The 15,273-nt window shown below is 25.4% G+C and overlaps 1 protein-coding gene across 1 annotated transcript; it reads right to left on the minus strand.

Moving 5' to 3' along the window:
• Positions 1-152: 152 nt before the first annotated feature.
• On the minus strand, positions 153-5,938 carry LOC112599032 (alpha-tocopherol transfer protein-like). The gene is made up of 6 exons (XM_025345736.1): positions 5,607-5,938; positions 3,989-4,148; positions 2,496-2,745; positions 1,940-2,050; positions 1,713-1,815; positions 153-482 (listed from the first exon to the last, which is right to left on the minus strand). The coding sequence occupies exons 1-6, from the start codon at positions 5,746-5,748 to the stop codon at positions 343-345; spliced, it is 906 nt and encodes a 301-aa protein (XP_025201521.1). The 5' UTR covers positions 5,749-5,938; the 3' UTR covers positions 153-342.
• Between the last annotated feature and the right edge of the window lie 9,335 nt (positions 5,939-15,273).

Below are 15,273 nucleotides of genomic sequence, written 5' to 3' on the forward strand. Positions count from 1 at the left end.
ATGAATACTACAGGTACCTACCTAACTACAGGCCAAAAACTGCATTTAAATAAAATATCAAAATAAAAAATGAAAATATAATTATGTTTTCTATGTATAAATAAATAAATAATATATTAAATATGTATAATTATAAATAATGTATACTGCGTCTATCCATGTACCTATCTATATTATTAAAAGTTATAAGTATACTATTAATACTGTTATACTATTTCGTATTCATATTGTTTCAATTAATGTATATTATTCACCAAAGACTTCAAGTTTCTAGTTAGTATAATTTATAGTCTACTGTGAACCACATTATATAATCTTCTGTCTTCTGTGATAAATTTCGGTTTAATCAATATCCAATTTCTTGAACGTACCGCTCATATCCATATCAATCTTTTTCGGTTGTACTGGTCGTTTTGATAAATCAGCTTTTGGCATATTTCTGTACCATTCGTCGTCCTGTTTTGACTCCTCTATGATATCGTCTAAAAAATTCAATCAACAATTTAATAAGATTAAATAAGTTAGTGGGGTGGTTAAACCTGGAGTACAAGGTTTATGTATAGCCTAGCTATTGTAAAAGCTCGTCGAAATGAATTTGTAATTTTTGAAATTTTAGTATAGGTACTTGTTTTATATTAGATAATATCTTATAAAATATATAACTAAATATATTTTACCAAATAGATATTTTAATCTGTGGGTTAAACAGATTACCTAGTAATTATCGTGTAAGGGAGGGACACCATCATCACTTTTATTGGGTTGTAATTATTTTTAACTAAAATGATTAGATTTATTTACCTAATCATTAGGTTAAATATGATCAGTATTATTCTATGCACTGAGTATTATACACTAAATCATCCGAGTTCAGATCCTAATCATTTAAATAATATTGTGATAAAAAATTATTATCATTAAAATATTTATTATTTTTTACCTTTAATAAGTTACAGACTATAGTAAATTTTATCATTGAAAGTTTTGTATAGAACTCATAAAAATATGTAATTAACCGGCCCAAAATTCGATGTAAGGACCTTAGAATAAATTTCAGCATGAGTATGGGCACGGGGAGACAGAGAAAAAAGCTTCCTCTCCAGCGAGGTTTTCAACCCCCGAGATATCTTCCGTCAAATTATTTAATATTTAAAAAAAAAAAAAAAACATTTTTAGTATGCATTATGAAACAAAATACTAAAATAATATAATAAATAATTTTATATTTTCTAATAGTACCTATGATAGTTTCAATAATGGTGACTGCAATCTGCATGGTTTGTTTTGTTAAAATAATAGCTGCGAAACAGTGTCAAATATACACCGTAACTTCCGTAACCTTACACTAGTAAAATACTCAAACTTAACAATGCAATTTGAACGTCGGAAAAATATTATTATGTCAAAAAAAAAAAACACGTTAAAAACTGTTGTAATATTTTTATGATTAAATATAAAATCAATTTATATAACCACACTTATGATTGGTGTGAGAATTAGTTTCAAAAATCTATGTATCATTTCAAGGCCACAGAAAAAAAATCCAGAAGTCCAGAACCGTTTAAGTCTCAAGCTACTGCAGTATTTCCTCCCCTATTAATAGATATTGTGAACACTTAAAGATATCGGCATCAAGGTGTAGTATCTAACAGGTACTAAAAAAATTTCAACCGCGTAATAAAATCGTACTAAATACTAATCAAATAATTTACTTTCAAATTTCTCAATACTGCCCGCGGTACCGCCGTATTCGTCTGGCAACATATCTCTGGGGATAAATTCGTAAAGTGAGTCGTAGGTTTCATGAATGACAATCTAAACAAAAATGTTCAAAATAATTAACACAATTAAGATACATAATAACAAATTAAACATAGGATTTCGTTCAATATATACATTATACACAGTACACTGTTATTATTAGTTATTAGGTACTTACTCGGTTTTGAATTTTAGATGGCATGAACAGTTTGAAAAAGTTCACCAAACGTGAAACAAATTTTGGTGGATTCACGTAGTGAACACCTCTTACTCTCAATGGCGTAGCTTCCTAAAATCAAAAACGCAACATTTAACAATTATTATACTACAATAAATTAATAATTACAATTACAATTGGTATATTAAACTGTATTTAGGTAATATAAATGGTATTATGACTATTATGTATTTTTATTAATATGTAATAAATTGCATTATAGATATAAATATATATTATATTTTAATATATAATACCACATAATACATGTGTTAAATTTACAATATTGTAATTATTCTTATTTCTTATGTATATTGCGTATTTTTTTTTCTTTGAAATAACTGAGTAAAAGAAGCCTGATAGGTTGTATTTTACGATTTTTAGCCCAATATAATCACTTTTAACTTTATATATGATTACTGCTTTTCGTAAATAGAATATTTGTTTTTTGTGTAGATATGCAATATACATATTGTGAATTTTATGTAACTTACAGTTGAATAATATTTATACTTACGTCTATGCATCGCATTAGGTTTTTGGTTAATGTAGGTGTAAAGCTTAATAAATAAGACAGTTGGCAATATTTAAGATCGAGCAAAAATATTAATCCGTAAACGGGTTCTCGACGCATTAAATAATCAATCGTTTTTAATGATCCTTTGCACATAGCCATCGCATCAAATTCTCCATCATTGTTTTCAATTGACCGAATGATGTGTACGCGATTAGCTTCCGGTGTCAATTTTGGTAATACTGACATTTTTCTATAAATCAAACATTTTTTTTTAAAAAAAAATAACGGAGATATACTCTTATAGTTAAAAGTTTTACTATGCACTCGAAAAATTCAAAATAATTTGTATCGTTGGCTGTGTACAGTATACGCTGTCTTATTTACAGATAATCAATAAGGTAATCAATAGGGATAATTCGATATTTCGATAATTAAGTCATTCTAATAGTATATGCCTTACAGATACCTTATTTGGATTTGATCATATTATTTATTATTTTTAATCACATATAAAAAATTATACTAGAATTGGTAAAAATTGGTTCCAACAGAAACAAAAATTTTTAATTTTGAAAACTAAATCGAAAAAACCACAAATATTCTAACCCTAGGGTGCAGGTATCATCTTCTAAGTACCTACCTAGATCGTATTATGGAATTTCATGGTTTATAATAAAAAGTATAAGTCCACAAGCAAGGTTATATGACGGTTATATTGGTGATGTTTAACTGTTTTTCTTTAATTAATTAATTATAATGCTCATCATTTTAAAAAATTACTATATTATAGAAAATTAAAATCTATTGATAAGTATTTTTTTATTTATTAATTATTTACTTTTTATAAAAATCAATAATTATGTTAAATTGTATTAGCCTTCATGACACGTAAATGACACCAAAACAATTTCTGCAATTTATTATACCAATATAACTTATCTAGGAAACGTATATTACTTATTAATGACAATATTAAGGTCACCAATCTTTAAAAGGGAAAACAAGTTTATTTTTATAGTGATTTACTTTGTATTTAAAAGAAAACAAATCTACTTTAATGGAAACCATTATTTTTTTTTCTTTAAGAATATTATTTTTACGACAGTCATATATAATTGTGTTATGTTTAGAATTTATTTTTATTACTTATTAAATAATAATTTTATTTAATTTTAACACCGAAATCTAAAATATTTGAATATTGTATTTATGTTTAAAACATAGTTTTTGAAATCTAAATATTTAATGGATTTATTTAGTTATTTATTCAACTTAATTGGTTAAATAATTCACATAAAATAAGGCATAATCTGATACATTTAATAATCTTTATCTTTGAACATACGACTATAGTATAAAACCATATATAAATTAATTAATAATAAACATTTTTACCAATATTCGTTATATGAAATTCATAGCTGACATTTCCCATAACGTAGAAAAATATCGTTGAAAGGTATAAGTTTTCAATAATGATAATATACACTTACCCAACTTTAACAGCCTTTTGAATCCATGCAGCATCACTAGTCATGTTATCGAAAAGTTCTGGTACTTCTATACGAATTGTAAAGTATGATTCAATAACTTTTTTCGTCCTTTGCAAATTATTTTTACGACCAATGAGAAAATGTCTCAGCCATACTCGATCTAAATTTAAAAATTAACATACAACGGACTTACTTTAAATTTAGATTTATATTTACAATTTTATATTATTAGATAAGTAGTATATATTTGTATGTTCACAGCACTTTTTAGCAGACAAATATTTTAAATGTATATTCCAAAAATATATCCCTAAATACTATTAATTTTCTTGAGTTACACAAATCATAATAATTCTGAAACTACATTATCACACAAACCTTTTTTTTTTTAAATAAATATAATATACTACTTAGATATTAATTGGGACGGTAATCTCCACACAAAAAGTATTTCTAATTTTTACATCATGTTTATTACACATGTATGCATAATTTTAATAAGTATTTTTTTTCAATGATATTATTTAAAAAATATATATGTATACCTATATGATAAGTAAATTCAAAATATTATGATTATTTTTTATAACTGGAATAAAATCCTTGTAACTATATAGATATCTATGATTATTTTATTTATATACAAATAAAAATATTAAATTTATGTTAAATTACCATAGTTTAATAATAATTGTTATAAGTGAACCTATAATCGGGAATCAATATTATTTTTTTTTTCACTTAGATTATTATATAACCGTATTACAGTTAAATATTTAAAATAATGAAAATAGTATTATATTATTAATTAATGAGTTTTTATTAGCATGGTAAAACTGAAATTAATGACTTACCATTAACAATTTTGAACTATTTAAAGGGAAACATAAGAAATATATTTCATGGTGGATTTATTTTAAATAAACCATATTTTTATTAATATTATATAAAATAAAATAAAAATATTTTGATTTAATTAACACAATTCAGTGACTAATAAATAATTTCTAAGTATTAATTTATCTTTAATTTTTATCATTTAAGTTTTCACATATCACAAAAAAATCAATTTTTTAATTTAGAATAGAATAGTATAGACTTTCACAAATACCTACAGTAGGTCTCGTTAATCCGAACACAGGTTAATCCAAAAGACGCGATAATCCGAACTGACTTGGAAATTACTGCATTGCAATACTAATACACCCGTGTATCATAATTCATAATAATATGCAATGTATATATACTTATTAACTGGCTATTTATACATAATTATAATAATTTTATTGATTTTGATTGTATTCATTGTGTTTTTCAACAACAAATTTTATGAATTATTACTGCAGTATGGATAAGGATTAATTTCAAAATTTGAATTGCAAGAAAATTTATTTCTTTTTTTTAAGTCATAAGTAATCCGAACAAATCGTTAATCCGAATGATCCCTTTCCTCATTCTCGTTTGGATAAACAAGATACTACTGTAATACAATTTAATCTTCTTATAAGAAACATAATATAGTAAATGTTTCCTTACGAAAAAAATGTATGATAATAATAATGAATCTTTTAGTAAATTAGAGTACTTATTTTACTACAAGAAACATAGTTAAACAAACCTGTTATATTAGGTAAATGCGGTTGTTTAGACAACCAGTCGATCAAAGCATCAATATCTTCTTCAGTTTCTTTAGGATCTTTGTAAAAGTACAGATTCTTGATAGCTTGTTGGTGTTGTTGATTTGGCGGCGTTAAAACCATTTTTGCTCGTGTGGATTTATATTTTAATAGAATATAAACTTTTAAAAAACAATCAATTTGACTGATTAAACAAAACTTCTTCGAACGTCTTGCGCTCTATCCTGTAAATATGACAATGATACAATATATAAAACTATACCACCGATTCCAAATTTTTAATAGTTGCTATAGTATATCATACGTTATTTAGTCGGTGCTATAAACGTACTAATCATAAACACGTGAGTTTGTTCATATTAAATCTACTAATGGTAACGTATTGAACTGGTTTGTGTTAACCTTGGAAAATTTCTAAGGATTTAATTGTGAATGGTGATATTACCTATAATATGTCCAATAACTTAGTTGTTTCCTGAAAATTATTCAGGGTCATATCGAGTGATCTTTCGCCCCACTGAAATGTAAGCAGGTAAATGACATTATAATTGAGCTGTATGCTTGTTTAATATTTTGTAAAGGGATTTTCTATGACGATTTTTCAATTTTAAACAAGAAAATATGATTGATACTTAGGACTATTTTTGCCGTCAATACATCATCTTTTTTTTCAATTTTAGAATTAAGTATACCCAAACTTATGTAACAAACTGCAAATAGAATATCAAAACAAAAAATAATTATGAAATACGTAAAGATTATTAAGAAATAAGTATAGCTGGAAATTCTGGACATATGTTTACATTTTGTACTTATAACCAAGTTTATTTTTATAAAATATTATAAAATGGTATAATACATTTGCAAACTTCTTAATATTTTAATATTAAAAAGTCAAAAAATGCTAATTTTCTGTTATAGACCTAATAACTGATAGGTGTTAGATACGTGATAATGAGTTTTAAGATAAAAAAGTTCGAACATTATTTTACCTTTTATTAAAAAATAGGTATAGTTCAATTTATTTTTGTGATATAATATATTAATATACAAGAAATTGTATAATTTGTCATATTATATTATATTTAGACACATTTATGAATTATGAGTTTAATTATCCAATGAAAACGATTAATGAGAATAAATATGTATATACCTAATTATTTATATACTTATGTAAAGACGTAAAATAGCTATTAATTAGTAACACATTGAATTTTTCATATAACTACAGACTTGGTTATAAATTATAGTATGACATTTTTACTTTTCTTCCAAAGTACCTAATTTTTGTAAAAATAATTTATGAAAAATATAACTATATCCGTTGTTAAAATGTATTAAATAAGTTTTTCACCTAGCCTGCAGTAGGTATCAAACAGTCATTATAATATCATCTCCTAAATTTACTCAATACATGAAATGACTACTAAGTTTAATACAGTGGTGCTAAATGGCATATTATACATTATAACGAATATTAAAACAATCGAAGATATTAGATATAATATATTATTATATAATACATTTTTTCTTTCGTATAAAAATGACTTTTTTATTTTGTATTTCGATCCTGTGTCGATCTCTCCATAATCATTTGTGAGCTGACCTCGTTTTAATTAAACTTGTCATGAATACAAAAAGTTACAAAAAGTAAAAACATATAACTAAAAATTAAAATGCTTAAGTTAATAACTATTTGAAGATGTTATAACATCATTAATATTATTAATTAATCTGATAAAAATTAAATATATTTTATACAATAAAGGTTTTAATATTTAATTTCGTATTATACAGAATAATACATTAAAAATATATAATATATATTATACTCACTATCTATTTACTATATATACGAGGGCAAAAGAGGAGATAATAAAAACAGGTTATTGCTTATAAAATCAAACATTCGTATTTCTTTTAAGTTCAAAAATGGTATGAACTTTAATACTCTAAAAAATAAGAAAAATTTTCTAAAACAATGTCATTTAACCTAAATAAATTTAGTGTATTACAAAATGTATTTAAGTTCATCAAAGAATAATGCTGAGCAGACAAACAGTGTTGAATAAGATTATAAGGAATCATTTTGTTTTAAAAACACAGCATACTATAAAATGTACAATTTTATAACTGAATTATACATAGATATAACTTGCAGTAGTTACAATCAAAATTATTAATTTACTATAAATACAAGATAAATATTTCTACATAAATATATAAGCATCTTAAAAATATGTTTTTAGAGTAAAACAATCTAAATTATATTTATTTAGTTTAAAGTATGTGTAAAATATTATTAAAATACAAAAAGAATAAATCTAAATTGTCTATAAATAGCTCAAAAATCTCATAGTTATACCATGTATATTTAATAGTAAATAAATTTTATAAAGATCTTATGAAAATTAAAAGATTTTACGGTTATTTGTTTTTGAATTACAAAAATATAAAAATAACTATTTTATCAAAATTTATTTATGACAAAAATTCCCATTTATTCTAATTTTTTTGTTTTTTAAGATTTATATTTATATCCACTTCTTAGTTATTTATAATATATTATTTAAATTTTTTCATAGACGCATAGACGGAAATCATTATGAAATAAATTTTATTTGTTGAAGAAGTATTTTTTACTATAAGATATTAATGTCTTACAGATATTCCCTCATTTAAATGTAAAACAGAATATCGGGCATAGGTGTGTGCACCCTGGCAGTGGTAAAAAACATGAGCCTTTTCAACAAAATTTGTAAGGCTAAGCCAATTATTAAATATTAATTCCCTATTGAGCTCGACAATTTTCTCGCAAATCAGTGCATCAACAGTTCGAAAATTGTTCTCATAAACCCTGTCTTGATGTACCCCACAATAAAAAATCCAATGGAGTCATTTTGAAGGTTACTTTTGTCAATTCTTTTTTTTTTTTTTGAATTAGAACTATTAACAATCTATACTCATGGTACAATAAGCTTAAGAGATATTTGAGAATTATAATAATAATAGAATTAATACAAATCAATCAAATGTCAATTCTATCCATATTTATGATACACTTATTATAATAAACTATTTATAGCATACAATTATATTAATTAATAAATTATTATTTATATATAATAACTCGAAAGTATAATAATTATAAATAATCCAAATTATATAATAATGAGCCTGAAAAGTTTTTGTGTATAATACTAAAATATTTTTACCCATCAAAAATAACATTACAATGGGAGGTAGTATCTATTGAAAATTGGTACCTATATATTATATTAATACTATATTGAGAGATAATTCAAGGGATCCTGAAGAGATCCAACCGACTCTTTTAAATCAATTTATTTTTCTCATTCCTGAATAATACATTAAATTTCAACAAATCAAATATCAATTATATTATATCCAAAGTAAAATCACAAGAAACTGAAGGAACCAATTTTCATAAAATTTTGCAGTATAAATCAATGAATCAAATATTTCAAGTAGGTACCTATCGATATCGATTAATAAGAAACTTTTAAATTCAAATATTTTCGATTTTCTTGACATTATTTGTACAACTATACTTGATTAGTATTATTAAAATCTTCAAAACAATCAAAACATATAATTTTAGATTCTAAGTGGAACAATGAATGTATTTTTAATTAAAAACCTATTTAATTATTGATAAAAATCAATAGAAAAGTAAGGTTATCAAAAAGAATACATATAATATTACATACCGGAAATCATTAGAAAATACATTTATTAAATAATCAACTATATGTCTACATACCTTATAAATGTAAAGCATAATCTTATATAGGTATAAGTTACAATTTCCATAATATGCGTCATAACTGCAGTATTTCCAATGTAGGTACATACATTTTTTTTTAATTATTAAGTATAATAGTTAAAATCTTAAATTATACAAAAAATTAAAGATGCTAGAATAGAAAAAATATAACACTGCATGTCCTAACAAAGTGGAAAATAGAATTTCTACATAAACATATTTTATCTATATTACATAATATATGGCTATATACCAGGTATATTACCTAAGATTTAATATGTACTTTCAAAACTATGTGTGGACGAGAATATTGAAATAGACCAATTTTTTTCAGGATAAAATGCAGATTGCAGTGAGTTTCAAACTTTTAACGTTTTATAATTGGCAGTGGCGGCTTGTTGATAGGGGCGATGGGGCGATCGCCCCCCTTCTAAAATTATCATTTATTACAAATGTATAAGTTTATTATCAATTTTTAATTTTTAATTTTTAATATTATCAAAAATAAAAATTGTGTTTTCTATAATATTTACAATATTAAGTATTATGAAAACATTATCAGATAATGGGAGTTTAAAAATAAATCATTCAACACTGTAGCTTCTGAAAATCGATAACCGATAACGATTTACCAAGATCCGCGAGCAGCGTATGCGATGCTTGAGCGATGTTAAAAGTCGCTCGTCATAACTATGATCGGAATACAAAAACTAAGAAGGGGGAACACAATAATAATACTGCCGCCGGGGCGATGATTTTAATCGCCCGATACACATGGATTCCGAACTTGCGTATATTTATTATTTACTTTGTGCAGTCATAACTCGCAATCAATTATTTCAATTTGATATTTTTTTTCCAAAAATATTTACTGGAATTATTAAGTTTTTAATCATGGATTTATCCACACATAAAAATTTTATTAAATTAATTTAATTAAATAACCATTATTAATATTATTTGTGTTCGATACCTACTTTCCAAAAATAAGCAATTTTATATTATATATTGTTTAAAAATAATAAATAGTTGTTTTTTCTATTATTATTAATTAAATGCAAGATTTAGCAATGAAATAATTATATATCAAGTGACAAGGACAAAAATTATTGCCATCCTGAGCGAGCAACCGCTACTACTTTTTGTCACGCCTCTTATCGATATTACCGCTTACCGCGGCACCGGTAATTACTTGCTACTAATTAGTAATGATTACTAATTAGTTAGGTACACAATTATCACGACAGTACAATTTCTTTGCTCGGACTGAACATATATTCGCCATTTATTAATAATTATTGTGTTGTGTATATTAAGAAAAAAATGTGTTTTTTGAATAGGTACATTTATTTATAAATTCATAAAAAGCACATTCTGCTAATTATCTTTAAAATTGATTATATATAATTACTCGTTATTATAATTTATTTTTGGTTTTTATTTAATGCTCATTTAGTTCAATTCGGTATAATTACACTTACTTGTATACGGTATACCTGAAAAGTAAAAAATGTAATTTTCCAACACTCCTACTATCAAAATTTTAAAGTAAGCTTTTGTCGCAGGTATAATAAAACAGTATATTTATATATTTTCCGTTCCAACGTGCTACCTTTAAAACACGTACAAAAGGGTCAACATCCCTAATGTTATGTAAATCGTAAGTGGTCTCATATCATTTTCGAAATAACGAATAATACAAGCCTGAAGTCATATATTAATAAATATACAATACAATATGTAAATATCTATTAAAATTAATAAAATTCCAATGAACCGAATGGATATTTTATTTATATTCAGTTATTTGAAAATTGCATAAGCGTGTTTGTTTATCACATTTTACTATTTTAGTGAAAAAACAAAAAAAAATTGCACTTTTCTTTTAAACATCGAATATGAAATAATGCAAGTATACGGTGTACATACCTATAAATTATAATATAATTTTGTAAATTATGTGCATATAATATTATTTAGTAATATTTTGTACAATAAAACTTACAGGTTTTGTTATCAAAACTAATTTTATTCAATGAACATCCACTAATATGTCATTTTTGTTAAGCCGGCAGTCATATAGTCGGTCTAATTCTGATATCTACCAGATTATATGATAGAATGAAAGATCCTGTATTATTATATCACTAGGTAATAGCGTCTATATAATTTTGTGTTATTAATACCTACATTATTTTATAAACGATATTTGATTGGCATGCACACACGGCTTTCATTTAAAAATCACGTAAGTGTAAGTCGTAAGTATAACTATAAAATATAGATAGGTACTTAAATAAGTACAGAAAACCTCGATAGAGGTCTTTTTATTTTATCAAGGTTCTCAAGTATTCACATTATGATCAACCATCAAGTGGATACGATCTCGACGGATGACTCCCCCGCAGGCCACGGCACAGCTATAACCGGAAAAACACGATCATCATTCGTATTTTAAACGTGAACGCCGCCGAGTAATGAAAACTTTAAATATTATGTTTCACTGTAAGCGAATATATAGCCTATAGGTATTACTATTCTATTATTTATGTTCCTTCTGTTTTATTGTACATCATTCTATCAGCAAAACTAGAACAAGTTTTTGATTCAGTGACAAAGTAGCTTAATATAAACTATCAATTTATATAATATATTATATACATGTATTTGGCGATAAAGCAACTGGTAACCTTAGTTGGGTTTTGTTTAAATCAACATAATATTATAATTATGTGTTTTATAAAATAAACTAATTTTACGCAACTCAGTACGTTTTGTCTAACATAAATAACACAGTTTTTAAAGTGATAACCTACACGAAAATGATCAAATCTAGTATTTAATAGTTTTATAGTTAGTAAACAGCAATACAAGGTTCCTTCAAAATGTTGATTGTTTATGCCCCGTCGCTCCTTTCCCTTATAAATGTTCGTGTCTCTCCACGTCTAATTCGCTTTATTACTTAATTTTCTATTCCTTAACGCTCTACTAATTATAGTCAGAATAATCTAATTGAACGATAAATGTGTCTAGTCAATACCTACCCTTAATTTCTGTTGTAATCTGGTTACCTAGTTTCGGTTATGTTCACTTTTACTGAATTCATACAATTTGTAAATACTTATAACTGTACAATAGACTTTAGTTCAAGCTCGTATATATAATTAAAATAAATAATATTCAAATTGTATTCAAATATCCTTACTATATGTAATTTTTATTTATAAAAAAATGTCAAACATTAACTGGGAAAATTTTCTTATAATAGGTGAAAAAAACAGCTTTTTAAACACTCTAAGTCTCTATAACATTAGTCATTACCTTAATTATATTAATACATATATATATATAAATTTATAATACATAATGAGTGTCAGTGCTCTGTGCTATTACCTAGTAATTATGATATAGGGCGGCTACACAATATGCTCTTCATTTTGATAAATTTCAAAATAATTTCAACCTTAAATGCAAATATATAAAAAAAAAAAAATAAATATATAAGACTACCTATGTATTTTCAATATTTTTCGATTCTTATCAGATCAATTATTATACAAGACTGTTTTAAATTTTCAAATTTTTTATTCACAAACAAAAATGTCATCGTACATAAGACGAAGAAATCCAAAGCCGCAATGTATTCAATTTTCATGAGTAGTCCGAAGGACTAAATCCTAATCATAGATGTCTAAATTATAGTATAGTATAATTATGATATAATTTAGACATATTCTGTAATCCTAACACTTAAATTCATCGCTGTGTCTAGATACCCGGGTGCCCGTGTAGATAAAGCGTACACGGACTGAAAATAGTGAAAATCCAGACGTATCATGATAAGTGTTATCACAGTTCATCTACTCTCTTTTCACTTCTGAGACCGTGGTTCGTATGTAGATAATCAAATTAGTGACTGATAAGGAGGAATTTGTGATGATAAGTGAGGCAGATGGCAGACAGTGGTTACCAAAACTGTTTTAATAACATTGTGATACAAGAATAGCCCAACGTAGCCGCTAATCTAAAGCATTTAAAATCTATAAATGTATCAAAACTTATTTAAGCATTTAACTTAGGGACTTAATTTCAGGCTTTTTTCGGGTGCGCAAGATTTCAAGCAGGTCATTTTGAAATTTCTCCTGCAAGCCATAAAAAATAGATATACCTACGTATATAATGTGCATTATCCTGTTTTCAACTGTTTTCTTACATTATGGTCCATGAACCAAATCATTGCACCAACATAAACAGTAAAAACAAATTCAAAAACTAAAATATAATAAAATAAATAATTAATTAATTACCTTAACAGTGAAAATCAATAATCGACGAATAAAAAGCTAGAAGAAGAAATGTAGCTGCAAATAAAAAAAAGTATTGAATGCATGTAATATGGCATTTATAAATTGCAGTTTATTTTTTATACTTATAATCTTTGTAAAAGCAAAATACTCAACAAAAATAAATAAAATATTTTAAATTTAAATAAGCGGACAGTGGTGGTTTTTAAGTTAAGCAAATTCGTCTTCTAGATTGGTAATCGTTAACTTCTATTTTTTCAACATTCAGTACCATATAGATAACCCATGGTAGTGCGTAAATATGACTTTACTGTTTTGAGCGATGAAAGAAACCTTTCATTTGTTGCCGCTATAATTGATAAAGTTTTTACCAATGAAATAATTTTTAAAGTTTCAACAAAAACAGATTATGTGGGTGGTTGATTTAAAAACAATATTAAAATATGGTGGTAGATTGATAGATCTTCATTAACGACATTAACGTGAAAAATACGATATTATATTCTACTGTTGTATATTATTATATTATCATAGGGAATTTTGAAATTGAAGACTAAAAAAAATAACCACAAATTGTTCAAAATGTCTACGACATACACGTATTAAGTTGAGAAATTATAAATCGTCGATAATTTATTGAAATTATAAAACCTTGTTTACATAATCAACAACCACGACGTCCAAACATACGCGTTGTCATGATGTTTGTTGATATCTACGCATGTTACCGATTAATTTTGAGCTAGATGCTAGAATAGCCAACGTACGAATACGCATAATATGTTAAATCGACTTTGAAGGATTATAGTGCCTCTTGCAGTCATATTATACTTACCGACTATCTAATAGAATATATTATAATACAAATGATATTATGTATTTTACTGTTCTTAAGTAATATTATAATAAAAGATTTTCGCACAACTAATTTTGGTATTATTTGTATTATTTTGGGTGTTCGTATTAATATTTTAATGACAAATATTTGTTATTGACGGTCATTTTTGGGCAAAACGGGCTACGCCCATACGCACGCTAATTCGTAATCGTATTAAATGTTCATTTATTATTGCAAAAAAAATGCCTCATATACATAGTACAATCAAAAGAACTAAAATATTATATAAAAAAAAAAAAACGTAAAAAATACCATCTTAAAGTATATAATGAGGGATACAGTACAAATCGAATCTTCATTATAAAATAGTTTATCTTTTACGCAGGTGATGTAATATGTATATAGTATGTGTGCAGTATGAATAATTATAGTAAAGGTGTTTTGAAAGATATAAACGGACCCACGAAATCCTAATGCTGGCCCGAATAGAATGATCAACATGGGTACTCACTGGCCAGTAATAAAAACGACGCTACATCCGTCGTCTTGGAGATATTTTAAATTCTCGGTGACTAAGTCGGGACAATCATAATTCTAGTTCAGTCGCATTTTGAAGTTCAAACAGTTCACTTGCTTTTCTTTACATATCATAATATCATTACAAACATTACAATACATTTAAATTTCATTATGTCTATCTCTATTACAATCGAAAT

This window comes from Melanaphis sacchari, unplaced genomic scaffold, assembly GCF_002803265.2.
Source record: "Melanaphis sacchari strain LSU unplaced genomic scaffold, SCAv2.0 Contig4_pilon_pilon, whole genome shotgun sequence".
NCBI lineage: Eukaryota > Metazoa > Arthropoda > Insecta > Hemiptera > Aphididae > Melanaphis > Melanaphis sacchari.

What these genes read in the sequence shown, in the direction of transcription:
- LOC112599032 (XM_025345736.1), bottom strand. Translation starts at nt 5,748, where the DNA reads ATGGTTTTAACGCCGCCAAATCAACAACACCAACAAGCTATCAAGAAT. An exon ending in GCATTTACCTAATATAACAG is followed by an intron (nt 4,149 to 5,606) that starts GTTTGTTTAACT and finishes TTTTAAATTTAG; the next exon opens with ATCGAGTATGGCTGAGACAT. An exon ending in CATCTAAAATTCAAAACCGA is followed by an intron (nt 1,816 to 1,939) that starts GTAAGTACCTAA and finishes ATTTTTGTTTAG; the next exon opens with ATTGTCATTCATGAAACCTA.